At 42.5% G+C, this 19,681-nt stretch overlaps 1 protein-coding gene across 1 annotated transcript; it reads left to right on the forward strand.

The window, feature by feature from the left end:
* Positions 1-948: 948 nt before the first annotated feature.
* On the forward strand, positions 949-18,143 carry fam180a (family with sequence similarity 180 member A). The gene is made up of 3 exons (XM_080421072.1): positions 949-1,151; positions 15,679-15,776; positions 17,220-18,143. Exons 1-3 carry the CDS (start codon positions 1,073-1,075, stop codon positions 17,547-17,549), a joined length of 507 nt encoding a protein of 168 aa, XP_080277198.1. The 5' UTR covers positions 949-1,072; the 3' UTR covers positions 17,550-18,143.
* Positions 18,144-19,681: the final 1,538 nt, after the last annotated feature.

The raw sequence follows: 19,681 nt of genomic DNA on the forward strand, positions 1-19,681 counted from the left end.
AAGCCCAAAAAAAGCAACTATAGGCCACATGAGCACTTTCAACCGCCGCAACCTGGTATAATATGACTGTGTCATATCTTGTTTGAAATAGGACTCAAGTGGTTAAAGTGGCTTCTGTTTCTAGCAGGTTGAACAATCTTGGGGGCCAGCGAGTTGATTTAGCAGCCAATTCATCTGGGTTTAGTCGGCCGGTTGACCCTAATTGAACCAGTCTGCCCAAGGCAAGCAGTCAGCCAGTAGCGTAGCGTGAGGGAAAGCCCGGCAAGTGGAGTACAGTAGGCGTTCCCTCCCCTAGTCCTGATGACTTCCAGATGACAGCCTAGACGGCCTGGCCTCTTGAGAAAACTCAACACGCACACACACACACACACACACACACACACACACACACACACACGTTTGTATTACTATACTTGTGAGGACATCAATATTTTAGGAAGCCGATTTTATGATAAATTTATGATTTCTTCTAAAGCCGAAAAATAGCAGGTCTACAAGCTCACAACGTGTCGCGCTGCGACACGTTGTGAGCTTGTAGATCGGCTATTCTATGGTGTGTGCCATCGCCGCACAACTAAGTATAAAATGGGAAAAATCTACAACCCGACCCCTTAACCTAACCTCTAAATGTCTAATTCTAATATTAACCCCAACCTGAATCTTTATCTAATTGTAAACGTATGTACGTTGGTCCTCACAAGTATAGTAATACAAACACACACACACACACACACATGCACGCGCGCGCGCGCGAACACACTCACACACACAGAGAGAGAGTGGGTATCAGAAAGTGATGGAGGGGGAAAGAATGTGCCCTCATATGTAACTATTGCTCTTGAAGTGCCAGAGCGCAACGCACTCAGTTTGCTTTTATCCTCCTTCTTCTCCTGATGGGTGTTCTGTTCGTTTATACGTATATCTGCTCAGCTTGGGCCTTGGCGGCTGCACCGTAGAGCCATGTGACATGTAGGGAATGCATCCCTCATAGAGAAAGCAAGCTAGAGTGGGAGATAGATAGAGAGACAGTGCTGTGTGTCAGTGGAGGTGTTGCTCTTCTGATATTATCACCATGATGCAGTGGTGGGTCGCTCTCATCTCTGTCCTCTCCTGCAGCGTCTACCTAGCAGCCTCTCAGCACTGGAGAAAAGGTAAGGTGGATGGATGACTTAGGCTCAGTGGTGGAAAGAAATCACTCAAATGTTTTACTTAAAGGTAGGGTAAGTGATTTACTTTTGTTGAAATAAGTGTTAAACAGCTCTATATTCTGATAGTAATCATTGCTATAGAGTGTTTGTTCAGTAAAAGGAGTCTTCCATGTCTCTCCAGCTCTTTATTAAACAGAAAATGCATTTTCAGTGCTCTCTCCTGATTGGCTTAAATGTTGTCACCTACCTGAAAATGTATTTATATTCTGTTTACTAAAGAGCTGGAGAGACGCCTGTGACCGAATAAACGCTCTGTAGCAATCATTACTATCAGAATATAGTACTTTAACCTTTTAACAAAAAGAATATATATACCAAAAAATATCACTTACCCTACCTTTAAGTGAAAGTATAAATACTGCAATGTAGAAGTACTCTGTTACGTTGTGAGCTTGTAGATCGGCTATTTTCAAACATTTTAGTACTTTTACTTTTGGTACTTTAAGTACATTTTGATACCAATACTTTTGTACTTTTACTCAAGTAAATTTAGAATTTGGGACTTTTACTTCTAACAGAGTACTTCTATATTGCAGTATTAATACTTTTACTTAAGTAAAACATTTGAGTACTTTTTCCACCACTGAGTTTGACCCCTTTCCCACATTGAGACATCCCTCAAGCCAAATTCTAGCATTCACCAATAGGGCTAAAGTGGTTAATGTATGTTTTATAATGTAATCATTTATATCTGCAAAGTAACTAGTAACTAAAGTTTTCAAATAATTGTAGTGGAGTAAAAGTACAATATTTGCCTCTGAGATGTAGTGGAGTAGAAGTAAAAGTATAGACAATTGGAAATACTCCAGGAATGTAAAAGTACCTCAAAATTGTACTTAAGTACAGTACTTGAGTAAATGTACTTTGTTACTTGTTACGCTCTCACGGGTCCAGTTAGGGGCATGAGGGTGTTTTGTCTCTGTCGATTCTCTCCACTTCCACACATACAGCTGTTGTGGCCAGTGGAGCCACCGCTGGTGATTTGTTGACAATCTCAACTTTAAAGCTGTGAGAAAAGTTAGAGTTAAGCAGGTAGTGTTTCTTGTATGCAGACAGTAGTCTCAGGAGCATAAATGTATAAGGCTGTAATGGCCCGTGTTCATACAGAGAAGACATTATTGTTTGTTTGTGTATTCTTGCAGGCCGCCTGGGGTGATACTAGATGGGGATAAACAAACAAACGCATGACGACTAATGTTGAATAGCTTTAATAATATTTACACAGTGCTCTGTGTGTGTGTGTGTGTGTGTGTGTGTGTGTGTGTGTGTGTGTGTGTGTGTGTGTGTGTGTGTGTGTGTGTGTGTGTGTGTGTGTGTGTGTGTGTGTGTGTGTGTGTGTGTGTGTTTGCTTGTGCCTGCCTGCATGCCTGCCCTCATACAGTACATACAGTATTATATCTATTTAGTTTATTTTGATCCACATCAACAATTACACAAAACGTACCACACTATAATCCAATACCACAATAACCCTGTCGTCCCTATTTTGGGGAAGCAAGAAGGTTTGCTCTATATTGGCTCAGTGTTAAAAATTCTAGCACTATTATGCACTTTTATTTTCCTGCTAAAAACAACTAGCTTCTTATTATTGGATCCAGTTCTACAGGGTCCTCATATGTTCTAGATTTAGCAGTGCAGCCTGAAATTCTCTGACAAACATTCAGACTCGGTCCCATTGGAAACCTGCATTCCTCACCTCAAAGAATACGATACAGGGATTTGCACAACCAAAAAAAGCAATGATTTAAATTGCTGGATTAGTCACATGATGATAAACCTGTGACAGGAAAAGGGATTTGAGCAAAAGGATTTGAAGGGTGATTTCCAATAGATACAATGCTAAATCACTGGGTGCATGACAGAGCGCTGTGTGCGTGTGCGTGTGAGAGAGAGAGTATGTGTGTCAGAGAGTGTGATATATAGATAGATAGAAAACTTGATGTATCCCGAGGGAAATTGCAGTCATTACAGCAGCAGAATACACAGTAGTGAACATAGGACAAGGCACAGCACAAAAAAACTAAACTGAAAACGCTGTACCAAACAAGCAGGGAACAATACAAAAAGCCATAAGAGGCATCAAAAATAGAATACAAATACAAAACAAAAAGCATAGAAATACTGTCAAACCACTTAAACCCCAGCATCTGTATTGTGGGGAAAGCTGTTGCTGAAAATAGCAGATCGACAAGCTCACAACAAGACGCAACGCTATTTTCAGCGAAAGCTTTCTCCACAATAACAGAAAACAGAAAATACACTAGTATTGAGCCCTGTGGGACTCCGGTTACCCACATGGGGTTTAAGTGGTTAATGTGCAGAACAACAATGTGGTGTTTTGTACATGAGGGACAATGATTGGAGAGACTTGTTGAAAGTCCTGATGGCCGCCAACAGAAACAATCACAAGGATCCTGGGAACAGTGCAGATGGATCAGATCTGTTGCTGACATTCAGTGTTGATTTCGCCAACAAGGCACCGCCAAAATATTTTTTTGTTGACAAAATCAACTGTAGATTTAGTCAACTAAAATCTTCTGATATTTAGTCGACTAAAACTAGACTAAAACTAAAACTTCTCAGACGACTAGAATTTTATTCACACTAAATTTATTTACACTGCTTCCCACCCATGCAGCAACGCAGGCTGTTTGTGTCAAAGAGAAATCAAAGAACATGATCCTTACAGTGATGCCTGGGAGTAGGATCTGGTCAGCAGGTGGATGATAGTGTCGTCCATTCTAATGTACATCTGCTGGGGGTGCAGTGCTGTCCTGCCTTTGTGTGTTCCTGATGTAGGCTGCATTTTGGGTCACTTTTGGATATCCGAGTGTATTTGTGTGTGTGTGTGTGTGTGTGTGTGTGTGTGTGTGTGTGTGTGTGTGTGTGTGTGTGTGTGTGTGTGTGTGTGTGTGTGTGTGTGTGTGTGTGTGTGTGTGTGTGTGTGTGTGTGGGGGTGGGTGGGTGGGGCACGTGCTCGCGCGTGCGTGCTCGCGTGCGTGCGTGCGTGCGTGCGTGCCTGCCCATGTTTTGGAAGTAGATAAATATTATAGATTGCATCATCAGAACTAACTGGTTGGTTGATTGTAGATGAGATGTAAATGAGATGTGAATCGATGCCCTTGCCAGGATGCTTGCCTGTATAGCCGTCCTGTATGGGAAGATGAAGCTAACCAGACTGTGAAGTTGACAGCCTAGGTCCTTTGGATAATGAATAAATTGTCATTGCGGCTGCAGTGACTTCTATGGGGTGAGACCTTGACCCGTCCTTTCGAACACAATTAAAAGACAGTTCCACATCGTGGCTTACGTTGGAAACTAACCGAAACACGGCTCATGGACCTTCATTTCCTCCTCGTTCCCAAACGACTGCCAGAGTGCCAGATACTCTCATCTTGATTGAGAGATAACGAGTGTTTTTCCTGCAGCTGTCTGGCAAAAACACCTGTCCTTGAGTACTGGCGTACTGTATTGTTCTTCCATCATTATTAAGACATTTGCCTGACATCATGAGATTTAGAGCTTTCTCAGTTTGGGAGTGTTAGGGGAAATATCTAGACGCACTCATGAAGCTTAGATTAATTTCTAAAACCTAGAATTCTCAGATAACCTTTTTGAATCCTTTCACGGGAAATGGGTGGTTTTGAAGGGAAGATGAGGCTTTCTGTTTTCCTGTCTTGACCGCCAATGTTACCGCTGCTTTTTCTTTTGATTGATTGATGTAATACTTTATTAACATGATTATTAACAATACAGGCAGTACAGACAAAGGTTATGCTATGCTTATGAACAAAGCAATAAACAAGCGAAGCTGAGAAATATACCAGTGTTGAAGACTTTATTGTTTTTCTGTTGAATTTTCTGTTGACTTAGTGAAGCTGAGAAATATACCAGTGTTGGAGACTTTATTGTTTTTCTGTAGAATTTTCTGTTGACTTAGTGAAGCTGAGAAATATACCAGTGTTGCAGACTTTATCGTTTTTCTGTAGAATTTTCTGTTGACCTAGTGTCACTCACTCCAGAGTAGTAGTTTGACCAGTGGTGTAAAGTAACTAAGTGTATTTACTTAAGTACTGTACTTAAGTACACTTTTGAGGATTTTTTTACTCTACTGGAGTATTTCCCATTTTCAGTACTCTTACTTCTACTCCATTACATCTCAGAGGCAAACATTGTACTTTTACTCCACTACAATTATTTGAAAACTTTAGTTACTATAGTTACTTTTCAGATATCAATTATGATCTTATGAAACATACATTAACCACTTTAGCCCTATTTTATACCTAGGCTATTTGAAAATAGCCGATCTACAGGCTCACAACGCGTTGCTTGTAGATCGGCTATTTTCAAACATTTTTATACTTTTACTTTTGGTACTTTAAGTACATTTTGATACCAATACTTTTGTACTTTTACTCAAGTAAATTTAGAATTTGGGACTTTTACTTCTAAGGGCGCGCTCTCACCAAAACGCTGTGACGCACCTGTCACTCACATTCAAGACTGTCCCCGTAGCCCGCACCGCCTGGCGCCTGCTGCCTTGAGCACCATGGTGCTTCCTGAGTCTTGGGACGGTCCGCCTTCGACTCACCCGATTGGACAGGGAGAAAATCAGCTCCTGCCTCCAGCTCCAGCAGTTTTATGCTTCCAATGGACAAGTCGCGTAGAGCAGATAAACGCAAGGTCTGCGCGACAAGCGGACAAATCCGCTCTTGCGTGAATCCACGCATTTACATTGACAATGCATTGGCAGATTCTGCCCCAGAGCAGGTAAAATAAAAGTGCGGTGAGAGCGCGCCATAACAGAGTAATTGCAGTATTGATACTTTTACTTAAGTAAAACATTTGAGTACTTTTTCCACCACTGAGTTTGACCCCTTTCCCTCATTGAGACGTCCCTCAAGCCAAAGACTATAGCATTCACCACCGCTAATTCATGGATTGCTCTTGGTCCCTCGACTCCTGGCAAGCATTTAGAGAGATTACAAGAACCCCTGCCTGTGTATAATGACGCCAGGGAACCCTGCCCATTCAAACAGTATTTGTTCAGGAAGAAATCGAGCGGAATCATGATGGATGAATAGGCAGCGACCATGCAGATAGTTTACTGTAAGTCACTCACACTGGGTCCAAAATGTTCAACCACAAACTGATAGCTAGTCGGAGCTTATTACAGGTTGCGTGCTTGTTTTTAGAAGTTTATTGGTAGTATTAAACAGTGAATCAAAAATAAATAGAAATTGCGATATGAACTACTAGTCTTCCTCACTTGCATAATAGGAAAACTATATTAGATAACGATTCAGTCCAACCAAACCTTCGTTAGGTTATGTTCACAAAGGTTGTACTTAACTACGTAAAAGAGAGAGATTCCGAAATAGACTTCTAAACAAGGCATTCAAGTGCTTTAGGAAATATTTGGTCAAGTAAAATATTCATTTCACCCATTAATCTATATTAAAGGGGAATACCAGTGTTTTTGCATATTGAGCCCATTGACTAGAAGTTATGTATAGGAGCCAAATGAGGGTTTATATTTGTATGTGTGCACTGGATTGGATTAGTGATTGATCTGATTGATGGAGGCACCTCATTGGCACCTTGATGGTGGGCGTGTCTCTGTGGGTGTGGCCTCCAGCGGCTATAAGTAATGGCACTCACCTGCTCACCTTTATGGCTGGTTTGACCATGGAGGTAGGGTGAGCTGGGAGAGCTACACTTTGTTGACAGCATTCGCATTTGTATTATTGCTCACTGTTTTAACTTATTTGATTTCTGTGCACATATTTATTACGTTTATTTATTGTAAATTGTAATATTTGGTGACACTGCAGTAAACATTTTAAACTTGAGGCTTAGCCTGCCGGCTGATCAATCTATTGGGGATTGTTAGCTCTAGTCCATAGCTTTAGAAGTAGTTCTCCTTAACACTATGGTACTTTCGATTCTTTCCCCTCGCACCGCAGTAGCACAGCCTCTCGTCTGTTGTAAAAAAAATAAATGCACGTTTGCCACTCACCAAAACAAAGACGGTTTTATGGAGTTGAAAGCCTATTCTACTAAGTGGGAACACTCTGAGCCCCCCACCTCACTTCTAAAATACACTTTTTAGCCACAAAAGAAAATATGTTTTGTGTTACTCCACAGTGCCCTCTACAGATCTGGTAAATGGAATTTTCCTATTGACCAGATTCTTCCATCCGGTGAAATATTTTCTTTTCTGTCCAAAAAGTGTATATTAGACGTGAGGTGGGGGGCTCAGAGTGTTCCCACTTAGTAGAGTAGGCTTTCAACTCCATGAAACCGTCTTTGTTTTGATGAGTAGCAAAAGCGTATTTTTTATTTTTACTACAGACGAGAGAGGCTGCGCTACCGCGGTGCGAGGGGAAAGAATCGAAAGTACCATAGCGTTAAGGAGAACTCCTTCTAACGCCATGGACCAGAGCTAGGGGATGGTTATACAGCAAACTTTTCCCTAATGTGTTATTCCTAGCTTGAAAAGTTATGAAGAGTTCATAACTTTATCATTACATTTTAATGTATTTGAAGGTGGAGATTGTTTTGAAAGTCTAAACTCTAAAATGGTCCCTGGAGAAAAGACAACATCTGACGTTCATGACTTTATCATGGTGATGTGATTATTGGATAATTATGAGGTCAATTTAAGGTGGGTTTATCACCTGAAAGCTTACATTTTATAATAAGGTAATTATTCCACAATCTAAAAGCGTTGTGGTATGCTTTGATAAAATGTTGCCAGTAAGTTGTAGAATATACATGACTTGTAGTCAGTGGGATAAACTTGCAATAATAGCGATATGGTCATTTTAAAAGGGCTGTTTATATGTTGTTGTTGTTTAGTGCAAGGGTCTTCAACAGGGGGTCCGGGGCCCCTAGGGGGTCCTCAGAGTTACTACAGGGCGTCCCCAAAATCTTTGTGTGATATGATTTTTTTTTTTTACATTAACCACTTGAACCCTATTATCCCTTTTCTGAGGAGAACGTTAGCCAAAAATAGCAGATCTACAAGCTCACAGCGCCTCGTGCTGCGAGGCATTGTGAGCTTGTAGATCGGCTATTGCAAAGAGGTGTGTGTGTGTGTGTGTGTGTGTGTGTGTGTGTGTGTGTGTGTGTGTGTGTGTGTGTGTGTGTGTGTGTGTGTGTGTGTGTGTGTGTGTGTGTGTGTGTGTGTGTGTGTGTGTGTGTGTGTGTGTGTGTGTGTGTGTGTGTGTGTGTGTGTGTGTGTGTGTGTGTGTGTGTGTGTGTGTGTGTGTGTGTGTGTGTGTGTGTGTGTGTGTGTGTGTGTGTGTGGGGTTAGTTATATACAGAGCATGTCAGCTACTTCCGCTACCCCTTCATCTTCCCCAGGCTTAGTGGAAGTGCTGAGGGACAGCGGGCGGGACCCCGAAGCCGTACTGGCAGGTTTCCAGGCGTTGCAACTGAGGCAGTTCCCTCCCCCGTGTCAACTATCGCACGGTCAAAGGGGGCAGGAAGGTCCATTTAATTGGGAGTGTGGGAGCAAGGTGCTGCTGCGAGCCGCCCGAGGCAGAGCCTATACGCCTATCGAAGTTGCCCTGCAGCTTGAAAGAAAGTATCCTTGGCCGGATCGTCGATGAGGGCCTGTCCTGGCCTACCACAGTCGAGCACTACTCGGAGCATGGTACGCCGTGGCTCGGTGAACTGATGACCAGGATGCGCGGCCAAAGACCATGGGCACTACGTGGTACTCTCCTGTATTGGAATGGTGCAGGCACAGGTGTACTTTCCTGTATTGGAATGGTACAGGCACAGGTGTACTTTCCTGTATTGGAATGGTGCAGGCACAGGTGTACTTTCCTGTATTGGAATGGTGCAGGCACAGGTGTACGTCAAGTACATGCTTCTCCGGCAGTTCATGCAGGGTTTGCCGCCGGGCAGAAGCCACATGCACCGCTTGAGGCTGCTCTCTACTCTCCAGCTGACCGTCAACTACCCTGGCCTGACGCTCTTCAGGTTGCCGGAGGGGATTTCGTTCAAGCGTCCCCCGCCCCAAGCCCCACAGGTGAGGCTGCCATTAGACGTTGTAATGCTTAAAAACTCTCTCACTCGATACGTGTGGTCCTGTGTCGGCCCTGGTCTTGTATGATTATGTGCATCTGTGTTTGTTGTCTTTACTGTTTGTCTGTAGATTGTTTATTTATGTGTTACACTGTACTGATGTAACGCCACAATTTCCCTTCGGGGATTTCTAAAGTATATCTCATCTCATCTCATCTCAGGTGCGGGTGTATGTATGGGGCCACCGCCCGGCCGGAGCTGGCTGCGCCGGACGAGGCGGTGCCAGATATGGTGGGAGATGACGAGGCACCCACCGAGTCCAGGAGCCGGGCGCTCCTGGACTCATGTTTCATGTTTTGTTTTGTTATCCTAGAATTGCTGAATTGCTGCTTTAGCCTGTATCGCAGTCCCTATAATAAATGTTATATTTCCTGCATTTAAAGAACTTTCAGAGTGTTATTTCTCACACGCTTGGGAGCTATTTCACACACGCTTGGGATAATTCCTGTTGTTTGTCCTTACAATGACTACAGTCAGGGTTGTGCATCTAAAGTGTATTGGGGTTGAAACCAGGTGGATAGTGGAAAATGACAGATTTTAGCGCATGTGCAACATTCTGACCTTTTCAACTTGTATATTACAACACTATGTAAAGACTATAGTTATACAGTAGGTATATATATTTATACTGTAGGTGTGTAGAGGGGAAATAAGAGCAGCAAAGGTTTATCTGAAACACAATTCTATACAATATAGAGGGGGTCCCTGCTTCATCTCTCTCTCAGCTAGGGGGTCCTTGTTGAAGACCCCTGGTTTAGTGGTTTAATACAGAACTGAAGCTTAACTTAAATAAATGTCATCGCAAATTATAATGCAATTGCGATATTGTCTGGAAAATCTTTTTTAACCATATCCTACTTATAGTACACAGAGTGTCCTCCTCTGTCTTAACCACTTAAGCCCTATATACTTTTTGTATTACAATTGTTTAATAGTTATAGTTATCAACTAAATAATTATTTAGTTATTAACTAAATAATTTACAAATCTCTGCTGTCTGGCAGAAACCTCCTAACTCCAAAATGAGTTAGGAGGTTTTGTTCATCATTGATAAGAACAGCTAAATGGACCTCCAAGCTCACAATGAGGTTGGAGGTCAAAAGGGGGTGGAGCATGGAGTCAGAAAAAACGGCAAACTCCACCCCCCTTTGGTGGAGTTAGCTGGTTTAGCAGAAAGTTTGAGGATCCAATGGAGTTGGCTGGTTTTGTCAGAAGCACTTTTTAATACTTTCCATTGGTTCAATATTTGTTTAATCAAAACACAGACGTAAAGGGTGTTCAATAGCACTGATTTATGAAAAACAAAACGCAAAAGCGGATAAATTGAGTTAGCTGGTTTCTAGCGGACAGCAACAAAAAAAATAGATTCAAATCAATGCTTTGACACCTCTAAGTGATATACGGTTATTACTGGGTTTGGGCATAGCCCAAATACATACCATTCCCCTGGCCTACTGTAGGGAATGTGACGCCAAGCTTGATAAGAAAACCTGGCAGCTAAAATACTGCACTGCTACAGACCTCATAAAGCACTATGGAGAAGCATTTATATTGAAATATTTGAGTCCTCCTTGGTTAACCAAATCCCTGCTGCATGTACCAAAATAACAATCATTACAGCAAAATTATGAGTGCCTCATACTACCAATATATATCAATACAACCAAAATATCAATAAACCCTTACAGTTCTCGTAATACCGAACATTTGGTGTTGCGACAACCCACAACCCTACTGTATACTTTAAACCCTTCTGCACATGAATCATGACTGAACAGTTGCCACAGAATGCATCCACTGAAATGATGAATTCTGAGTGGAAATACAATTAAATGGCTACACACCAGAGATGAAATTGTCACAGCAGTGCCTCTCAAGCTGTCGTTGCCATGCATGTCTCCCACTCGCCACTCAACATACTGTACCATCAACATAGTACCATATGGGGCACTGTTTTTTAAATGTTCTTAAATTTTTTTCCCACGATTTTGTAACCCTATTTGTTCACCCAGTGCCAATGCCTAAGCTTGTAATCCTGGGCGCTACTCTCCCTCTGCCAGCCCGGGGAGAGCCCCAGGCCCAAACTGAGCTCATGCTTCCTTCAACGCATGAGGAGTTAGCAGACCGCTTCTTATCACCTGACGACAAGGGGAGTTTCCCCGGTAGGACATAGCAGGTGGAAGGAACACGTCATTCTAACCAGTTCCTTTCCCCTCCATCAGGCGCCCTGGCTGACCAGGGGGAGGCAGTATAGAGACCAGGATTACTGCATGTTTTTTTGTGAGGGTACCTACCCTATGGGGACACGGGGAGAATGTACAAACTCCACACAGAAAGGCCCTTTCGCCAATCCCACCTAGGGTATGGGCACTGATTACACGGAGGAGAGAACACGCCCCCAGCACCCACAGCGTCCAAGGCAGGAATCAAACCCAGGACCTTCTATCTGTGAGGCGACTACCGACTGCGCCACCGTGCCCCCAGGGGTACTGTTTTTAAGAAAAACAGTATGCCCTAGGAGTTGTTTTGTTCAAATCGATTGCGTGCCAGTACAGCTCTGGTTTCTTATGCAGTATAAATTCCAGAGCTGCTGATCGTGCAATCTGGAGTCACTCACTCAGCGAGGATCATAAATCTTAACTCATGAGATAAGATGTGTAAGCAATTACATATCAACAGGGCTTGAATGGGATTAGGGTGAGAGGGTTGACCAACCGAGTCAACTTACACTAATGCCCTGTAGGTTATACAGCTATATATATCAATTTGCAGGCCTTGAACCATTGTGACGGTGGCAGAGGTTCTGTGCAGGCTCTCTATGGTGGCCAGATAAACTAAATGGAGGTGGAAGTAGAGTGGACATAAACGTGGCAGTCATCCAATCAGGAGGCTTGGATACGAGGCGGCAAGCCATAGCATTTGGCACTAGCTGCCAGTCCTGTGGGGGTGAGGGCAGTGTAAGTGTCATTTTAGCAGTGGTGGAAAGTAACTAAGTACATTTACGTGCTGTACTTAAGTACAAATTTGAGGTATTTGTACTTTACTTGAGTATTTCCAATTTCCAATACTTTTACTTCTACTCCACTACATCTCAGAGGCAAATATTGTACTTTTACTCCACTACAATTATTTGAAAACTTTAGCTACTAGTTACTTTGCAGATATAAATTATTATATTATGAAACATACATTAACCACTTTAGCTCTATTTTATAGCTAGGCTATTTGAAAATAGCCGATCTACAAGCTCACAACGCGTCGCATCGCGACGCGTTGTGAGCTTGTAGATCTGCTATTTTCAAATATTTTAGTACTTTTACTTTTGGTTGTTTAAGTAAGTATTTTGATGCCAATACTTTTGTACTTTTACTCAAGTACATTTTGAATTCTGGACTTTTACTTGTAACAGAGTATTTCTATATTGCAGTATTGGTACTTTTACTTAAGTAAAGAATTTGTGTACTTTTTCCACCACTGCATTTTAGTATGATTGTCTTATTTGTGTTCTGAAGATACAGATGAATATACACAGTCAAATCTCAGAGAGTATCAATGACCCCTTACAATTACATTGTTATACTAACTCTCTGGATTTTTACTGCGTAATCCCACTTCCGTTTGTATACCTCAAGTCCAACCCTTGCCATTTCCGCCTACAACAAGGCAAGGCCCCATATAAAAGGCTGCTGATTCACAACAGAACCAAACACCGACATCCCGGGTTGCCCTGGGATGCAGGGACACCACCCGTGTTTGTCTTCGTTTTCCATTGGCAGCATCACACAGAGAGCCTACAAGTCAATTACATCAGTACTGTTGGAAAATGGAGTCGGAACAAATGGAGAAACTCCAGAGAGAGAAACTTTAACATCAATACATTATACAGAGAATCCTCTTTCATTTCAAAACACTGCTTTTTCCAGTGGCTCTTCTTGACAAATTGGTGTTTAAACCTCAGTTGCTAGAAAGAGTCTTAACTAAAAAGTGCTCCTTGGAGCACATGTCTCCGCCAGGTCAGGTAGGTTATTGTGGGGCAGCAATGTTCGGAATACAGTCATTATAAGATTTTACTACAAATAAGCTACAATTCAGGAGTTATGAATCAAGCATAAATAAGTCATATTTCCACCATGAGGCTGATTTGAAAAGGGTATGGTGGCATTTCTTCATCAAGCTAGTAGGAGTGTGCATGCAAACTTTCACAGCAATGAAACAGTGTCTGCATTATTTGTTGCATTTTGTGAGAAACGGGTGACTCCTGCAAACTTTGAAAGCCAATCGTAGTTAAACAACATGGAATATAACAACTCTGGCAGATACGTATTGATCACAGAGAAAATTGTGTGCACATCCCACCCACGCCTGTATTTAGGCCAGGTGCTGGACATCAAGGGAAGAAACACTCTGATTACCCAAATCTGGTGTTGTATATCATCATTAGCCAATGTTTGTGTCATAATGTTATAATATTTGCCTGATGAAGACCTAGAAGGTCGAAACGTTACATAAATAAAAAGTGAGTTTTTTTGGAGCTTGAGAACAGTTTCTTCTTCTTATCCTAGATACGTATTGATGACGTACATAACTACTGAGGTGATGTGTACCAAATTGCATTAAATTTGGACAAAATCGGTAGGAATAATATAAAAACATTTGTTTAGCAAAATTTGGCCTCATGGTGGCGCTATATAGGGCAATGATAATTATTTTGAATGGAGGTTCTTCCGTGGCTTACGTTCAAAGTTTCTCACTGATGGGTCCAGCAATGCTTGTGCCATTATGTGCAAACGTGCCCCTCCCGCAAACTCTGAAAGCCAATCATATAGTCCAACAAAAACTTGTATATATGACAATATGACTATAAAGATAATGTGTACCGATTTTGCGTGATTTTTGGGAGTATTAGCCAAAAATGTGATTTGCAAAAATCTGCCTGCTGGTGGCGCTATAGCAGGCTGATGTGAAAAATGTGGGCAACTGGTTCAGGACGGACAGGGGCGAAAACATAGTCTCGGCCACGCCTTCGTCCTGGCGGAGACAACTCCCCTCTTAAACTATACTTTAAGAGGGGAGCTGAAGAGTTCAACTGCATTATAAGCCCTCAACTTTATACATTAATGGAGTTGAGTAAATGCATTCACTGTTCTGTTCTTGTGTGACCTTTCTGCTTGATGGAATCTGAAATATTGTTAAAGTGTGTTTGTTTGTGTCCAATACTTCAGGACTGCTCAGACTACCAATTTGGCTACTTCCAGCCTTGTTTGGACGTGACCCTTTGCTTGAACGTGACATGTCCAACACATTACATTCCTAGAGGGAATCTCTGTTGACTGTCAAGATTTAATTAATGAAAAAGGCAGGAAGCAAATACAAGCGGGAATGGTTCATAAATCATTCCTTTCGAAAAAACCCTGACCTCTTAAGGATACTTGGTATGTTTCTATTTGGTATGTATTCTATTTGAAGACATTTGACTGAAGAATGTTCAAAAGGAATTTCTTGAAATAGGCGAAGGTTGAAAAATTCTTGTAGGCTACCGCCTATAATTTACTTAATCACTAAAAAGGAATTACTTGCGTTCTGCAATTCTTTTAACCACTTAAACATATATGTCGTTGACCGGGGGGACCCCCAGGGCTCTATATTCGCCCCCCCTCCTTTTTTCCCTCTCCCCCAAATCTCTCTCTCTCTCTGAAAATAGAGAACAATCGGCAATTTCCATATAATGTTGCCAATGTTCTCCAAATGTTTCCTATTATGACATTCCCAGAATAGGGACACTAGGGTTCATGTGGTTAATAAACATTTTCTCATGATTATCGTTTGTTGTGTTAATACACTAGAAATTACAATTAAAGGATAACTATCCCTAGAAACACCAAAGAAAATAACATACCTAAACAAAATTGTGCTATTGCTTAGCATAAAAGGTAGGGTTGCCTGCAGTAACTGTTTCCAGTAGCTGATATGGAGATGTTTTATTAGCATCAGTAGACAGACACCTGAGCTTAGGAGGACCCTGGTCACCTGTGTATGCCCCAACACTTTGAAATTACACCACGGTTAGCACAGCAGCACCTGCACGTTTTTAAGGCAAGGATGACTACTAACCCCTGGGCGTCACGCTGCGGCCAATTAGTTCCGTCACAGGCTCGAGGCTTCTACAAACGGCATAGTCGAAACCTAACTACCACCGGAACGCCAGGGGCCACATTCAGTCTAACCTGCATAGTATTTTAATAGTAATATGTCTGTGTTTGTTCAGCCACCAGCCCACCCACACGCAGGACTCACTGGGTAAGGTGGTGCCTAATTATCTAGAATGCGAGGAATGTCCTCTGATGCCTTCTCTCTTTCCTCTCTCTTGTAGCGTTGTATCCGTCGGCCTATTGGATAAAGCGTGGGACACATTCATTGGTCAACCCCACATTCCAGACGTCAGTGGAGGACGTCAACCTGCTTTTTGAGGTTAGTTAAGACCAGAGGTGGGCTGCCGGTGGAGCCTAGTGGAGCGCAGCTGAACTTGCTCTGAAGGTGCACGTGCGTGCCCGTGAGAGAGCCGCCAACACCTAGAACAATGGCCCTCTACCTGGCTGCTTTGCATGACATTAGGCTACTCGAGAAAGGCCATGGAATTGAATGTGTTACATTCCTCTCACAATGAGAGACAATTGGTCTCTGCACTGCAGAGTGCGAAAGGGTATTCAGCCAGATGAATTTAATCATCACCCCAATCCGTACAAAGTTACTGTTTAAACAGGTATCAGCCTTGATGTTCATCAAGTTACATGGGCCACCTATGACTGGGACCCTAGATTATGTAATAACTTGGATGAGATCCCCTCGCTTAGCTGAGGACCCAAGAACGAGAGCTGTACCACACACTCTAACGAGGATCTCTGTCATTCCAGTAAAGACAAGTTGTCTGATTATTTTAAGTATAGCCTACTTATGTGTGGGTGGGCTTTTATATAAAACTAAAAGGAAAATAATTGATTCATTGAAACAAAAATAAAAACAACAAATTAACAATGCGACTAAATAATAAGAAATATAATCACATTAAAAAAACTGGTTTTCCATCACATATGTTGCGTACAGTATTTCAACTAGCACTGAGCTGAGCGGCTATGTGCACATGCGTGCGTGTGCATGTGCGCGTGCACGTTACGTCATTACAATAGAGCTCCACTAGCTCAAAAATCCACAGCACACCCCATGGCAGACATAGCAATAATATTGTTACAGGTCCACAGGAACTCATTTCAACTCCAGTTCCAGCTAAGGAAATATGATGGTCCTAGCCAAGTCAATCCTACTCTCTTGTGGTCAATCAACTTGAAGTTGAAGTTTGCTGCTGAGAAACAGCAACGAGAACACCGTCACATACCACTACAATCCATGAATTAGCAGGAATGCTGAATTATCTTTTCCTCCCTATTTCGCCTTCTCTATGGGCTGGATATTGTAGATTCCTATTTCATAATATATAGGGACATGCTATTTTAATTTACTCCAATGCACCTTCAGCTATAATAAAGGTATGATGGCTATTGGCCTGATGGTTTTTCTTGTGTACTGAGAGGTCCACATATGTTTGTGTACTGTATGTATGGATTTGCAATATTCACTGAGTTATTTTTTTTTACACACTAGGATCATGAGGTGCCGTCTGTTTATTCTATTCAGTCTGAAGAACAGTTTGTTCTCGAAATGTTACTCTTTTTGGATGTACTAATCATTTCACTTAAGGGAGCCGTGTGCGTGCCTTTGTTCTTTTTGGGTCCCGCACTTGCCTTCAAAGGCTCTGTGGATGTGCGCAACTGTTTTTGAACTTGCTTGTCTGTCCAACATGGAACATACTTTCTGTGGAGGAACAGCAAGTATTTTCATTGGATGCTTTCTCTGCAGATCCTGCTGGCCGGCCTGCAGATAGAAGGCGAGAACCAGCCCATGCTGATCCCAGATGAGGAGCTGGCTTCACTCAGGAACGTGGAGAAGCTGGAGGTCATCTGCGAGGACATCCTCCCCAAGAAGCTGTCCGAGATCAGGCGTCTGACGGCCGCGCTGGGCCGGCGGCCAGCGCCCCTGGACGGGAAGGACTTTGAGAGGACCGTGTTGACCATGGTGTACGCCGCACAGACACTGTCTCACATCAGCAACGAGCACCAGAGGGAAGTGTGGACCGATGCCCTGCTGCAGCTGTTCAAAGCCGTTCAGAAGGATCTTGCGCCCTCCTGAGGACAAATTGTGAGATGTGACTTGGTGGACTTGACTTGCTCTGATGTGGGCTTAACCCATTAAAACCGAGAACGCATCTGTGTAACCACATAAACCATTATTTTATACTTTGGCTATTCAAAAATATAATATCAGATCTACTGTTCAAGCTCATAGCATGGCACCGAGTACCGCGCTATGAGTTGTAGATCTGCTATTTTTGAAAAATTGTGAACATTTGTGCAAATCTTTGAATATATATATATAAACATTTTTAACTCAAATCTTTGCTTCTGCGGGGTCCCTGGAACAAAATATTTTTAGATGGGGGTCAGCGGCCAAATATATATAATTTTGGGGGTCCTTGACATGGAAAAGTTTGAGAACCACCGATATAGTTTTTCAGAAAACTGTTAGGATTTAGAAGACATTTTGTAGAATCGGAACGATGACAGTGAAATGGTCAGTTATTGGGGTGCTTTTTTAAATTTTGTATGTGAACCCATGCAAATATATTATATAAATGATTTACGATAACACAGTATTATACATTATGTCATTTGTTTCAGTGACGTTTGACTCTGATCAACAAGCAGTGTGTCACTCTGACACCCTGTGCAGTCAGAATTCCTTCCTTTGTATTGCATATAGCTATACATCCCATCTAATTCCTTTTGGTGACATTAAATATTTGCCCATCACAAAGGTTTCTCAGCTTTGTGATTTAAGAATGAAATACTCCTGAAACGTATTACGGATATTTGATTTACAGGTTAAAATGTGCGTGCATGTGCGTGCGTGCGTGCGTGCGTGTGTGTATGTGCGTGCGTGCGTGCGTGCGTGCGTGCGTGCGTGCGTGTATGTGCGTGTTACGCAGCAACATGACAGTCTCAACAGCATCAGCCAAACATGTGGATGATTAGCAGCCGCTGCTCCTGCTATCACCAACAGTAGACGCAGATGAGTTCTGAAAGCCTAATTTATACTGTGTAAGACAACCCCTGTGAGCCAGATTTTTTGGCTGACGGACATAATTTGGAACATCTCACACAGTGGCGGTGAGCCACTTGGCACATGGCTCTCTCACCTCCTGAAATTTCGAACAGCTCATGTTATTAATGTCTCACGGCTTTGATTGGTTGACTGGCCTGGGGATATGGAGCTTGTGAATGAGCTGATGTATTGAGTATAAATGCCCAGAGCTATGAGCCATGAGCCATTTGTCTAATATAGTATAAACTAAAGCTAAAGCAGAGTTAGCTTTGGCAGAGTTAAGTCTTTGATCTGGGATTACCAGTAGTGGACAGTAATAAAGTACATTCACTTGAGTACCGTATATAAGTAACTATTTTGAGTATCTGTACTTTACTTGAGTGTTTTGGGATAATTATGACTTTCACTTACTACTCACTACTTTTCAAATACAAATATTGTACTTTTGACTCCACTACACATGTCTAGGAAGGCAGGAGGGGGTGTGTCTGATATATAGGCAGAACATGGCCACGAACTGCACTGCTGGATCACATTCCTGTTGCAGATGAAGGTGATGGTGGCCAACTTCAGGCCACGTAGAGCAGTGGTTCTCAACCTTTGCAGGCCGTGACCCCCCAAAATAATCATATTTGAACTGGGGACCCCCGATTTTGGTTGACTCCGTTCCACAGATAAATATTGTGAAAATAGCAGATCTACAAGCTCTACGAGCTTGTAGATCTTCTATTTTCATAATTTTTCCCTCTTTCTTATATTATTTGACAATTTGGCCAATGTTTTATAGTATAGGCTATTGATTACTTTTGATGCAGTAATGGTCTTTTTTTTTAGGTATTAAAAGTCCTTAAATTGTCACTTCACTTCATCTGGGGACCCCCCCAAAATCATGTGGGGACCCCCCTGGGGGTCCCGACCCACAGGTTGAGAACCACTGACGTAGAGGGATGTTGAAGATGGCTGTCTTAATGTTTTGGGAATCCACTCCATGAAGTGGCTGTTGTTCTTGTTCTACACATTCAGCATTGTTGACATGCGGCCATGGCTGCCACGCTCAGGCTGCGGCCGTGGCCGTGCACCCGTGCTGTTGGCTGCCCCGGCTGGTGAGCGGAGTGGATCCAAGAATACAGAAATGCAACCTGGGGAGCTAGGGCAGGGGT

This window comes from Gymnoscopelus braueri (genome assembly GCF_963280865.1).
Source record: "Gymnoscopelus braueri genome assembly, chromosome: 23".
Taxonomy (NCBI): Eukaryota; Metazoa; Chordata; class Actinopteri; order Myctophiformes; family Myctophidae; genus Gymnoscopelus; species Gymnoscopelus braueri.

Coding starts and splice junctions, on each gene's coding strand:
- fam180a (XM_080421072.1), top strand. CDS start 1,073: ATGATGCAGTGGTGGGTCGCTCTCATCTCTGTCCTCTCCTGCAGCGTC. Junction 1,152..15,678: donor CTCTCAGCACTGGAGAAAAG/GTAAGGTGGATG, acceptor TCTCTCTTGTAG/CGTTGTATCCGTCGGCCTAT. Junction 15,777..17,219: donor ACGTCAACCTGCTTTTTGAG/GTTAGTTAAGAC, acceptor CTTTCTCTGCAG/ATCCTGCTGGCCGGCCTGCA.